The 13,295-nt window shown below is 41.3% G+C and overlaps 2 protein-coding genes across 2 annotated transcripts; both read left to right on the forward strand.

The window, feature by feature from the left end:
- The first annotated feature begins 2,373 nt into the window (after nucleotides 1–2,373).
- On the forward strand, nucleotides 2,374–3,662 carry LOC112155231 (trace amine-associated receptor 13c-like). Its single transcript, XM_024286746.2, has 2 exons — nucleotides 2,374–2,542; nucleotides 2,690–3,662. Exons 1-2 carry the CDS (start codon nucleotides 2,374–2,376, stop codon nucleotides 3,499–3,501), a joined length of 981 nt encoding a protein of 326 aa, XP_024142514.1. The 3' UTR covers nucleotides 3,502–3,662.
- A 4,880-nt stretch (nucleotides 3,663–8,542) lies between these two features.
- On the forward strand, nucleotides 8,543–9,755 carry LOC112155230 (trace amine-associated receptor 13c-like). Its single transcript, XM_024286745.1, has 2 exons — nucleotides 8,543–8,715; nucleotides 8,948–9,755. The coding sequence occupies exons 1-2, from the start codon at nucleotides 8,543–8,545 to the stop codon at nucleotides 9,753–9,755; spliced, it is 981 nt and encodes a 326-aa protein (XP_024142513.1).
- Nucleotides 9,756–13,295: the final 3,540 nt, after the last annotated feature.

Genomic DNA, 13,295 nt, shown 5'->3' on the forward strand with positions numbered 1-13,295 from the left:
TAGAAGTAAAACCAGATGGTAGCCTATGCTTCGTCACAGACTTCTGTAAAGTAAATGCAGTCACCATCCTAGATTTGTATCCTCTACCCAGAATGGAGGACTGTGTGGACAAAGTGGGTAACACTGTTTTTGTTACCAAACTGGACCTGTTAAAGGGTCACTGGCGAGTTCCACTTGCAGAATGTGCCTCAGAAATTTCTGCTTTAGTAACGCCAGATGCTTTCCTACAATATACAGTCATGCCTTTTGGCTTATGTGATGCTCCAGCTACCTTCCAACAATTAATCAATATCATTCTTTCAGGTATACCCCACTGTATCACACATTTGGATGACCTGGTGGTTTACACTTCCACCTGGTAGGAACATATGGACGTTTTGAGACAGATATTCAGACGTTTGCCCAAGGCATCCCTCACCTTAAACCTCGCCAAATGTGACTTCGGAAAAGCCATCATCACATATCTTGGCCACCAGGTGGGGCAAGGTAAAGTTAGCCCGATTGAGGCCAAAGTGGAGGCAATCTTAAACTTCCCACTCCGACCTCTAGGCGTGAGTTCCGTTTTTCTTTTTGGCATGGTAGGTTATTACCGAAACTTTTGTCAAAACTTTTCATCTGTGGTCTGTCCCCTGACCACCTTGCTTAGCCCAAAGGAGAAGTTTGCGTGGACTTCTCAGTGTCAACACGCTTTTGAAAGCATGAACGTTCAGTTATGTCAGGGCCCTTCTCTCTCCACCCCTGACCTAAGCAAAACTTTTGTGCCAGAAGTAGACTCCAGTAAACTAGGAGCGGGTGCTGTCCTTCTGCAGGAGGACGCAGAGGGTATAGGGCATCCTGTCAGCTTCTACTCTAAAAAGTTCACTAAACACCAACAAAACTATTCCACAATAGAATAAGAGACATTGGCTATGCTGCTTGGACTTCAACACTTTGATGTATACCTTGTATACCCTGTTGAGATGTAGGAAATGAATCACGTCTCAGACTGATTCTACCTGACACTGAAAATTACATTTACACAAGTTTAGAAACACTCGACTGTGGAGTAACTGAAACACAACTAACGGGTCATAAAGATAAAGACAGTGATAATCAGACGTGTCTTTCATGCTAGCTAGCATTAGCCCAAATTAAAAGTAACAACAGTATTCACATGTAATTTTGTAAATACTGCAGTCAGTTCTGAAGTTTTTTTCTTGGCTGCATGGACCCCGAGGAAAGGTTAAGGTTAGGATTACGGCTCCGGTTGGTGTTTATGCTCCAAATGGTTCCCGATCACGGCTGCAGCTGCAGCAGCGCTCCGTGCTCTGGCTGCATGACAGCTAACAGGACTTCATTAAGTACTGCGACGTTTAGCTTTGGATTCACATAAAATACATGAAACAAGGCAGCGATCTGCATCTTGACCAATAAAGTGTCGCCAACATGAATGTCCTTCAGTTTTAGAGCTGGTCGAACGTAAACATGCGCTAAAAACATTAGCATTAGCAAGTTACCTTCGAAGTTTGCTATGTAGGACGACAAATACAATTTAAAATCTTTTTGCATTTTTATTTTGGGATATTTTACTAGAAAAACAAACAATGCGCCGAACATAATTCATAGTGACTCTTGTTAGCTCCAGAAGTCCAAATACTCCTCTATTTCCACATAAACAATAGCCCACGGGTCTGACCGGAAATGACTGAGCATTCAAAGGCTGAATGCGGAAGTAGGTCGTGCATACAGCCCATTCTTATGAAAATCCTTGTTTTTGTTTTTAAGTCATTGACAGGTACCACTCCTTCATATCTCTAGTCCGCTTTTACAATATTCCCCTCTTAAGTCCTTATGCTCTGCGGTATGTTACTGTATTCAGGATGAAATTGTAAATTCCGGGTGGACCCCAAACTCTGGAATCACTTGCCTCCGGATATTAGAGAGGTTACAATTTTGGAGACTTTTAAAACTGTTCCTCCGCTACAGCGCCGCAGTATGTGCCTAGCTGTGCTTTTGTTTTTATTTTTTTGATCGCAATATTCGTTTTTATATCTTTTATGCTTTTAATGCCTCTCATAATGTGCTCTGCCTTTCTTGTGGGGTTCCTTGGGCTGGTGATGGAAGGCGCTTTATAAGCTAGTAACTGAATTTAAACTGTCCGTCTCTTCTGCGTGAATTACTTTTGGAGTTAACTTAAAATAATTCTCTCTGACACACAATAAATTTATTTAATCCATATGAACCAAAACTGTGGTTGATCAACAAGGACACTAAGTACAAAGTAACAAATGCACACTTTCCAAAATAGGGTTGGAGAAAGAAAGTGGGAGGAGTTAAACACTAGGTGTTTGATACAAATAAGCAATAACTGCTGTTGTCTGTTGATTTGTGAAGATGTCCATCCTGGACGGCACAGACCTGTGCTTCCCACACTTTCCAAATAACTCCTGCAAGAAGCCAACCTTTTCTTTATCTGAAACTGTGTCTCTCCATTTCCTGCTCTCCTGCATTTCTCTGCTCACCACGGCTCTCAACTTGATCATTATCATCGCCAGGCATAATTTAGTTCTTCTGTTTTGTCTCTTTTTACATAAGTTAAATGTGTAGACTTTTAGACAAACTGGTCTGTTACTATTCCATTGTGAGCTACTGTTTCTGTCATGTTTCACTGATAACCTAAGACTACTCTAATGATGTGTTTCTGTGTCTCTCAGGCAGCTCCACACTCCCACTAACATCCTACTCCTTTCTCTGGCCGTCTCAGACTTTGTGGTTGGTCTGTTTGCGATGCCTGCAGAAATCATGAGAAGAACATCCTGCTGGTATCTTGGAGATTCTCTCTGTTTTCTCTATAATTATGTGTCCTACATCATCACCTCTGCCTCAGTAGGGGTGATGGTTCTCATATCGGTTGATCGTTTTGTAGCGATCTGTGACCCTCTACATTATCCAGGCAGAGTGACTGAGAGAAGAGCCAAAGTGTGTGTCTGTCTGTGTTGGCTCATCTCTGCTCTCTATAATATTGCACTTGTGAAAGATGAACTGATCCAGCTTGGAATACAGAATTCCTGTCATGGAGAATGTGTGAGTTTTGTCGACAGCATTATAGGAACTCTCGACATTGTCATAACCTTCATTGCTCCCGTTTTTGTGATCGTGGTTCTGTACATGAGAGTGTTTGTGGTGGCCGTGTCTCAGGCTCGTGCCATGCGTTCTCATGTTACAGCCGTCACACTGCAGCTCTCTGTGGCTACAAAGAAATCGGAGCTGAAAGCAGCCAGGACTCTGGGAGTTCTGGTACTTGTCTTTCTGTTATGTTTCTGCCCATATTTTTGTGTCTCTGTTGCGGGTTCTGAATTGTTTCAAAGGTTTTCTGAATTTGTCGATTTTTTGTTCTTTTTTAACTCCACCATAAACCCTCTGATCTATGCTCTATTTTACCCCTGGTTTAGAAAAGCAGTCAAACTGATCATCACTCTTCAGATTCTGGAGCCTGGCTCCTGTGAGACAAACATACTGTAAATAGAAAACGTCATCCTTCAGCCCAAATCCTCCAAATTTAGAGTAAATACACATCATGGAGGACCACTTTTAATTTGGAACAATTGATTTACTGTTACTATGTCATGCTGTATTTTTTTTTTAAACTAAACTGCTAGTTTTAAATTCTCTTTTTTGACAGTTCTTACTATTATCATTTAGCCCTTACTACTAGACCAGAACAGTCTCCCTTTTATTCTGGGTCGCCAAGCAAACTTGTTCAGCAATGGAGCCTCTCCTCAAATGCTATTTTCTTTTCATATACTAAAATGAACAATTTGAATTTTTTGTCATACATACTACATATTCACAGGTTATTGTACAAAGGTAGATTTCTCACAGATTTTTTTTCTGTCTCTTGCACAGGACAATTGAGCTGTTGAAATCCTGTTATATAGAGCCCTCTAGTGGCTCAGTACACTAACTGCAATGTGATAAGGTCAAATTAAACATAACATAATGTGTGTTGTTGTCAGAAAATGTTGCTCAGATGATATGGTTGATATTTACTTTGTGTTTCGTTAAACTATCTTTCTGCCACAACAGCTCATCTAACTACTCCAGACATACACACTTCAAACGGGGGTATCTGGTTAAAACGCCACTGTGATGCAGGAGTACTAAAAGTTTATCATACCCTTTCTTCTAAATTTAGAAGATTAGCAGTTTCTTTATTTAATTTAATAAACCTTAATAGAGGCATATGAGCTTGACAAATTCAATTATGCTGAAATTTCTATTAATTAATTGGATTTAATTCAATTGACGATCTGAACACAAAAAAAGTTTAACAGTTTACCTCAATATATTAATGTATCTGAATTATAATGCATTGCATGACTTCTGCATCAATTATAAGTGTCAGGGAGTGCTGGTGGAGGACCTAAACGCAAGAGACCAGGCTTAGTGGCAAGAACTTAGAATATTTAATAAATAAACTGAAAGAAGAGAAAAACCCATGAGGAACAAACCCAGTGACAGAACAGATGACATGACAATGAAGAATTTAAAACCAGACACTTTTAAATAGACTGAGGGTAATTAACTGAATGAAGACAGCTGTGGATCTTGACAAACCTGAAAGTGATGTGACTGAGGGACAATTCAAAACAGAACAGGACCAAAACCAATCCTCACGTTAAGTTATTTTGTGATAGGACTGACATGTTTTGCTACAATAAGTACTACTATATTTTTTGATCAAGCGAAAGCACAGGAACAGTTGGAGCATGAACAAAAACCTTTACTTAGCTCAACCTAAAAAAATATTTATAGAAATAGAAACACAGAACAGTGGACCAGCTCTACACCCTCTCCAGGGTGCTGGAGGGTTCGTGGGAGTTCGCTCATCCAGTCCACATGTGTTTTGTGGATTGGAGAAGGCGTTCGACCGCGTTCCCCGTGGTGTCCTGTGGAGGGTGCTCTGGGAGTACGGGGTCCGGGGAGCCTTACTGAGGGCTGTCCGGTCTCTGTATGACCGGAGCAGGAGCTTGGTTCGCATGGCCGGCAGTAAGTCAGACCTGTTCCCGGTTCATGTTGGACTCCGGCAGGGCTGCCCTTTATCACCGGTTCTGTTCATAGTCTTTATGGACAGAATTTCAATATGGAGAGAACTCGAGTTGGAATTGAAGATTTAATTGAGAGATTAAATCACATGAATTTCTTTTTTGCGGTTGGGCTCTGGGCTGGAACAATCTTGCTTATGATGAAGACCTTGGGCCAAGTGTAGAAACCCCAGCACGAAGCAGACCACATTAGTAGGAAGAGACGAGTGGACGAGCGGTTGAGCCAAAGGAACACTTGGACCAGGCGAAGAGACCCAGAGCCCAGAGACTGATGGTGGTTAGCAGGACACTCTGATTGAAGAACCACGAGGAGAACGGGGTGGAGGTGGGCTGTCCAGAATGTGGAAGAAAACCAAACTTTTACTGTATTTAAAGGCAGCGGTCTGATTGTAATTGGTTGTGGGAAAAAAGTGAGTACTTCAGCTATTGGCTCCCAGTGTATACCAATTATGATGTGAAGAGTGGCTATGAACACCTGTATGCTTTAGAAGCAGTAACCTTGCTTATTGAAATTATACTGAAGCTTCACTTCTAGGCGCAACCAGGGGCCTGAGGGGATCTGGCTTGAGGACCACAGGATTTCCTTTCTGCTCTTTGCAGATGATGTTCTGTTGGCTCCATCGAGCCAGGACCTCCAGCATGCATTGGAGTGGTTTGCAGCCGAGTGTGAAGTGACTGGTATGAGGGTCAGCACCGCTAAGTCTGAGGCCATGGTTCTCGACCGGAGAAAGGTAGTTTGCCCTCTCTGGGTGGGTGGAGTGCTCCTGCTTCAGGTGAAGGAGTTTAAATATTTTGGGGTCTTGTTCACGAGTGAGGGAAGATTCCAGCGTGAGATCAACCGGCGGATTGGAGCGGCGTCCACCATCTTGGGGTCGCTGTACCGGTCCGTTGTGGTGAAAAGAGAGCTGAGCCAGAAAGCAAAGCTCTCGATTTACCGGTCGATCTTCGTTCCAGTACTCACCCATGGTCATGAGCTCTGGGTCGTGACTGAAAGAACGAGATCCCGACTACAAGCGGCTGAAATGAGTTTTCTCCAGAGGGTGGCTGGGCGCTCCCTTAGAGATAGGGTGAGAAGCTCAGTTACCCGGAGAGAGCTTGGAGTAGAGCCGCTTCTCCTCCGCATCGAGAAGAGCCAGTTGAGGTGGCTCGGGCATCTGATCCGGATGCCTCCTGGACGCCTCCCTGGAGAAGTGTTTCGGGCATGTCCCGCAGGGTAGAGGCCCCGGGGAAGACCCAGGACACGCTGGAGAGACTATGTTTCTCGGCTGGCCTAGGAAGACCTCGGGGTCCCCCAGAGGAGCTGGAGGAAGTGGCCGGGGAGAGGGAAGTCTGGGCATCTTTTTTTCGACTGCTGACCCCACGACCCGATCCCGGATGAGCAAAAGAAGATGGATGGATAATAGTTACAGTACATGTAATGAGTAAAAAAACTCATGTTTCATTAGTAATGCCTTATATTACTTTGTTAGATTAAAAAAGGGAATTATATAATTCTCATAAAACAGGCCAATCAAACACTGTATTGCTGTAAAAATACTGTAATTTGGTTTCTGTATTTTATATGCAAGCAAGCAGAGGGATGATGGGGGGAGCGGGAAGATGGTCCATTCTATCTGTCCATCTTCTGTACCTGCTGAATCCCTTTTGGAGTCACTGGGGCTTATACCAGCTGTTGTTGGGCAAAGACCAAAGACAGGACATAGACTGAGAGGGTCAATTTGTTTCAGAGCCAGACAACCACTTGCATGCAATTTAGATCACCAATTGACTTATTGTCTCAAACGGGCAGAATTTATCTCTTGAATTCTACACAAGATTTACCCGCTGGGTCCAGGAAGCCGAAATTGCATACATAGACTTTTACTGAAAAGTAAAGCTATTACTCAGACATTAAATAATGAGGTAAATAAGTATTTGAACACCCTGTTCTCCCTCTTAGAAATCATTTAGGGGTCTGACATTTTCATCTTAGGAGGATATCCACTGTGAGAGACATAAAAAAAAAGAAATAGGACATAACTTTGTATGATTTTTTAAAATATTTTTTAATAAACAAATTCTTCCCAGCCTACCTTCAGTGGTAGGGGTGTGGACTTCCAAAAAGCTCACCCCTGATTGACGACAGCAGTTGTCATAGAAACGTTGGCTAATATCGAATCGTACCAATCACTGCTTACTAACCTAAACTCCAAATTGCAGTGTCCAAATCATAAAAAAACAGCAATTGAAATTCCTTCAGTTCAGTGGAAGTAAGGCCTTTTCTGTGGGTGAGGTCACACTCACTCAGTCCAGTTCTCTCACTAAGGTACAGTCCGGTTGATCTGGTATTTTGAGCACTTCTATTGTTAAATCGACCCATTAAACAGTTCCGACCCGTACCTCTTAAGGGCCCCCATCCGTTGTAGGTCCACAGAACAGTTGGGGCGGAGTCACTATTTTGATGATTGACAGAAAGTGATGAAGACATTGGAATGCATCAATATAGCGTTAAGCTAGCTTTTCCTTTTTCGCTTTATGAGAGTATTCTTCTTAGCCACCTGAATTCTTCTTTCAAACAACATTGAATTCCTGTTATACACGATGTACAAAAAATAAAGCAAGAAAAAGTCGAGCTGCTGGATGACCTCGCTCTACAATGACACAATGAAATGGTAGCGTTCTACACCACACATGCACCGTGCAAACAAACCGCTCACTGGGAGTGAGGCTTAACTGAGTGGAAACACTTGGCATATTTAACTGGACCGTCTCGTACTGCTCCTTACCAAACCAGACCGTATCGGACCGCTCAGTGGAAACCAGGCTTTATACAGCCAATGGTTGCTCCTCAGCAACCCAGAAGGTTTAGTTCCTAATGAAGTGATATCAAACTGTGGCTAGTCAAAACTTGCGCCCCCTAATGGCCATAACTGTTTTATTTTTGCCCATCCATCCACCTGAGTTGTACAGTTTTAATGAGGACCCAACCAGCTGGTGGGGGACCAGCAGTCCTAGTCAATAATTATTTTTGAACCGAAGAAATGGTTCACCCTATGCTCACCAAAACCACCACAGGCCCAGAAAACAATGAGAAGTCCAAAAACAGCCCAAAAACTGTCAGTGTTTGTGATGAGATTCCCTTTACTCCCTTACTTCACTGGTATATCATTATCAATGTTTGATTTTATCTTCAAAATGTAAATTTCATTTCGGAACATTTAATTCTGTTAAACTTGCATTTTAATATTGCTTTTTAAAATTGTAAATATTTTATCATTCTGCACATCTTTTAACAGTTCATGTTTGCCACAAACATCCATTAAATGTTTATCTATGAAGCTCTGCTTGCTGGTGCAAATAACCACATGATTCATTTGCATATGTGGGAGAAGAAACATTGGTTTCCAGTAAAGGGAGGGCATAAGTTGATGACATCAAAGCTTTGTAAGCAGGAGCTGCAGCTGTCAAAAGCCGTGAGGATGTCGCTCCGGGATCCAGCAGACCTCTGCTTTCCACAGCTCGTCAATGACTCCTGCAGGAAGCCAGCGTCGCTGCTGTCTGACACCATGTTCCTTCATGTCACGCTCTCCTGCATCTCTCTGATCACCGTGGTTCTAAATCTGATCATTATCATCTCAGTCTCCCACTTCAGGCACAAACTTTCAGTGACTTTTTGATTTAACTTGTTTGGGATTGTTTTCCATACTATGTTTTACAAACCAGTTAGAAATATGGAGCATGAACAGCAAAGTACAAATGTTCCTTTATATCTTTCATCTGTTGTTGTTAAATTGCACATAAAGAATTGGCAGATTATAAAATCTTGGTTATTATTTCAGAGAGTTTGTTTCTTATTCTGATCTTGTGTTTCTGTGTTTCTACAGGCAGCTCCACACTCCCACCAACACGCTCCTCCTTTCTCTGGCCGTCTCAGACTTTCTGGTTGGTCTTGTATCGATGCCTGTTGACATCCTTAGAAAAACGTCCTGCTGGTATCTTGGTGACTTTCTATGTTCTCTATTTATGTATGTGTCCTACATCATCACCTCTGCTTCAGTAGGGGTGATGGTTCTCATATCGGTTGATCGTTTTGTGGCGATCTGTGACCCTCTACATTATCCAGGCAGAGTGACTGAGAGAAGAGCCAAAGTGTGTGTCTGTCTGTGTTGGCTCATCTCTGCTCTCTATAATATTATACTTGTGAAAGATGAACTGATCCAGCTAGGAATGCATAATTCCTGTCATGGAGAATGTGTGATTTTTGTCGACAGCATTATAGGAACTCTCGACATTGTCATAACCTTCATTGCTCCAGTTTTTGTGATCGTGGTTCTGTACATGAGAGTGTTTGTGGTGGCCGTGTCTCAGGCTCGTGCCATGCGCTCTCATGTTACAGCCGTCACACTGCAGCTCTCTGTGGCTACAAAGAAATCGGAGCTGAAAGCAGCCAGGACTCTGGGAGTTCTGGTACTTGTCTTTCTGTTATGTTTCTGCCCATATTACTGTTTCTCCATTGCAGGTACTGAATTGTTCGACAGATTTTCAGAGTTTGTGTATTATTTGTTCTTTTTTAACTCCACTCTAAACCCTCTGATCTACACATTGTTGTATCCGTGGTTTAGAAAAGCAGTAAAACTCATCGTCACTCTTCAGATTTTAAAGCCTGGCTCTTGTGAGACAAACATACTGTAGTAGGGGGTCTTGAACTCAAAAATCTAAGATTATAAACAAAATTCTCATGATGGAAAAAAGGATAAGGCTGCACAGTGTTGTGGTGGTTAAAACTCTTGTAATATGACCCTGGTGTCCCTGTGCATGCATGATTTTCCCTGAGCAGTCTGGCCTGCTTCTAAAGTCTTAAAGTTCCTAGAATGTATCGCCAGAGTTCTTTTTAGTGAAGGAAGAAGCACAATTCAAGAGATCAAATTAAGCAATTTTATTTGGAGATGAAATAGAACTCACAAAGTTTATGGAGACAAATTCTTGGCTTTTCGCCTGAAATGGTCACCCCCTTCTGCAGCGACATACATAAAGGGCCGTTCCCATGATGCTCTCCCTGGGGTTACCTGAAACCAGAATCTAATCCAACTGCTGCTATGGCCTCGCTCCCCCGACACCAGCAGCAGTGAAGCTGCAGGTCACATATAATAGACTTAAAAGTAAAAAACGAATAAAGCAATCAAAAGCAGTAATTAAACACAGTATAAAAGCACACATGTGTATGAAGATCCTTCACGTCTCATAGGGTTTTGTGTGGCCCTGCAACAGGAGCTGGGGTGGCTCCAGAACCCAGAGACCCCGGAAGGAATTCAGTGAGTTTAGAACATGGATTGATGAGTAATAATTAGATATTACTTTACTTAATCCTAAATTTGACATTGTGTTGCATTGTATTACTTACTCATTTCATGTTACTTTATCTGCACCAGGTTTAACTAAGTAAAATCACGTGCTTCACACTAGAGCCTTTTTTTGTTTTCACCTTATTTGTATTCTTTGTTTTCACTTTTAAAAGTTACTTTCTTTTCCCAGACAGTGTGAAGAAAACAAGTCTGTAGAAACATGCAACTAAATTGAAAACTGTGACTAACTCAGGAGCAGGGATCCACCCATACTTTTTTGTTTAAGGCCGACACTTTAAGTCTAGGTGGCATAAGCCAATATTTTCAGCTCATTTTGAATGTTTGCTTACCCTAACTTGTTTTGTATATGAATAAATAAAGTTTGGGGATAAAAAAAGGGCCATATTTTAGCCAATGTTTATTGCAATATAAAAAAAATAATAATAAAATGGGCAACATGCTGTCATATGCTCAACTCATGCTATTTTTACAGCATTTGGGAAGCCTGTAGTTATTATTTTTTTTAAATCAAATCAATAAAGACAACTTCTGCACATGTAATAGATATATACTTTTTTCATTTCTACAATACCAGTTTTAAATATTTAAACAATCGTATTTATTGATGCCCAATTGCTCCTGAACTCACCATGACAGAGTTCAGTGGTGACAAGAGCAGATTGTAGAAAGGGAAGTGAGAGCAATTCAAGACGATAAGACTATTTTTTTTTCTTCTTTTTATATCAAACATTCGGACTACGGGGCATCGGGCACGCACATGCAGCTGCAGAGAATGGGCAGTCATCATGCTAGCAAAAGCTTCTGCGCACTTCATCTAACAATTTAATTTTATGCTGCTTGGGTTCTTTCAGTCTACACAAAGAGCTAAAGATATATAACATTTAAATCCTTATTGTCCTGTTTCTTCATGGACAGGTGGTGCTCTACTGTTGGGTAGCTTTTCGTGTGTCACTCAGTAGCCTATTTTGCAGCTACATAGTTTCCTGCTATAAAACTCAACAGAATTTAATTAAATTTTTAAAGTTTTAATCACCCAGTAATAAAATAATGGGTTGCTTACATGTCTATATATTTAGCATCTCCATTATTTTTTCGTGATTCACAGACACGTTTAGCTGTGAGGTGACTGAGCTGCCGCTGTTTTTTTGTTTTGTTTTACTTTGCACGTTTTTCCGATATTCTGCACAACATTGTTGGTTTTAATATGGTGAGGACAGAGGTGTTCACTACAATTTCAGGGGAATGTTCTGCGTTTACGTACTTTTGACATGTTCGTGCACATGTGAGCTTCACCACAGAGAAGACCACAAGCAGTTTCAATTTCTGATTGGTTCTGCCTCTCTCTGTGCGTAGTTAACCAATCAGATATTTCAGTGGGCGGGGCAATGCCAAAGACAGAGGCGAGCCTGCCTCCGAGCCAAAACAAGTTCAATAACAGCCGTCTGATCAAAAACAGGGTTCCTACAAGTTTCTTCAAGTTAACTTTAAGATTTTTTAAGACCTTGCATATGACAAATTAAGACAAATGTCTCCGTCTTATTCCCAGCACTATTAACAAGGAAAAAATGAAATCCTTGTCAGTAACGGAGTAACGTACCACAGCGTTGGACTACACGAACTAAGTGAGAACAACAAATGTTATTTTTCTTCTACTGTTTCATTCAATGGATGTTACAGCGCCACCCACTAATATTTTATTAAAATAAGTACACAACAGACAATCCTGTATCATTATAATACGTTTTGGTGAAAATTGAAAAACGTAATCTAATTTGTGAAATTTTCCCTTGACTGTACAGCTGTCAGGAATCTCTAAAACTTGGAGTCTGTTGGTCTTGATTGATTTGATTTGTGAATCAATAATTTACTTATTCATCAATTGTATTTCATTTTTGTAATACGTTCTATATTATTATTGAGATAGGAATAACAAAAATAATAATATTAATGTAAAAAAAGCAACACAGTCTCAGTAAAATGCGTACATATTCCACGACTTTGCACTCTGAAATACCGTGTATAATATACGCCAAACACGATTTTTGCGTTCATATGATACGCAATGGTAGAGAATAGGTTGCGCCGGCGTACAATAAACACGACTTTTTAGGTTTCGTTTTGATCACGTGGTCAGAAATCCTCCGGCTCTTTTCTAAATGACGTCGTTCCCGGTTAAGGTTAGGATTAAGGTTATGGTTAGGATTAGAAAAGCAAATTGTTCGTTTGCGGGGCTGTCTGTGATGCTCACGGCTCCACCAGGGGGCGTGTCAAACCTGGAAAACACATTTTAACACGTTTAGGACCGCGCGTATTATATGCACGCAAAAACCCGTTTTGGAGTATATTATACGAGACTGGGCTGATTGTACAAGTCACTGTTGAAGCCTTTGAGGGAGAACCATTCCAACGTTTGATTCTGTCAGCGGTCCTTTTGGATTTACTTACATTTATTCCTTTTTGTCGAGATAAAAGGAGCATTTGGGTTATGCTGCTGCAGACCGGCGCGTGTACCCCTCGCGCCCGCGCCGCAACTCGTCTCTTTACATGCGGCCACGTTAGTCTGATCAGATGTACGTGAGAAGCGCGTTCAGCTGTATTTAAAATAAATAACCATCCTAACAAGTGAACAGCTGGATCTTCTTTCTGTTTGAAAATACCATCAGGTCCTTTAATGTTTCTCTGGCGCTCGGACGGCTGCGTCTAATTCAGGCTGAAGCTCTAAAGTTCGGCGAAAATAAATCTTTGGTTGGTGATTTTATGCGCATATATGCAACTTAGATTACATAAGCTACAATCAAAACAGTGAAATAAAGAAAAACAATCATTAAACAAACAATAAAGTCCAAATCACATAACCTCTGAGTGAAAT

The sequence above is a fragment of the Oryzias melastigma genome, linkage group LG21 (genome assembly GCF_002922805.2).
Source record: "Oryzias melastigma strain HK-1 linkage group LG21, ASM292280v2, whole genome shotgun sequence".
Lineage (NCBI taxonomy): Eukaryota > Metazoa > Chordata > Actinopteri > Beloniformes > Adrianichthyidae > Oryzias > Oryzias melastigma.

Bases quoted from the DNA above. Each gene is read 5' to 3' on its own strand.
- LOC112155231 (XM_024286746.2), top strand. From the start codon at position 2,374: ATGTCCATCCTGGACGGCACAGACCTGTGCTTCCCACACTTTCCAAAT. The intron at 2,543-2,689 runs TAGTTCTTCTGT...TTTCTGTGTCTC, and splicing joins TATCATCGCCAGGCATAATT to TCAGGCAGCTCCACACTCCC.
- LOC112155230 (XM_024286745.1), top strand. From the start codon at position 8,543: ATGTCGCTCCGGGATCCAGCAGACCTCTGCTTTCCACAGCTCGTCAAT. The intron at 8,716-8,947 runs GCACAAACTTTC...GTGTTTCTACAG, and splicing joins ATCTCAGTCTCCCACTTCAG to GCAGCTCCACACTCCCACCA.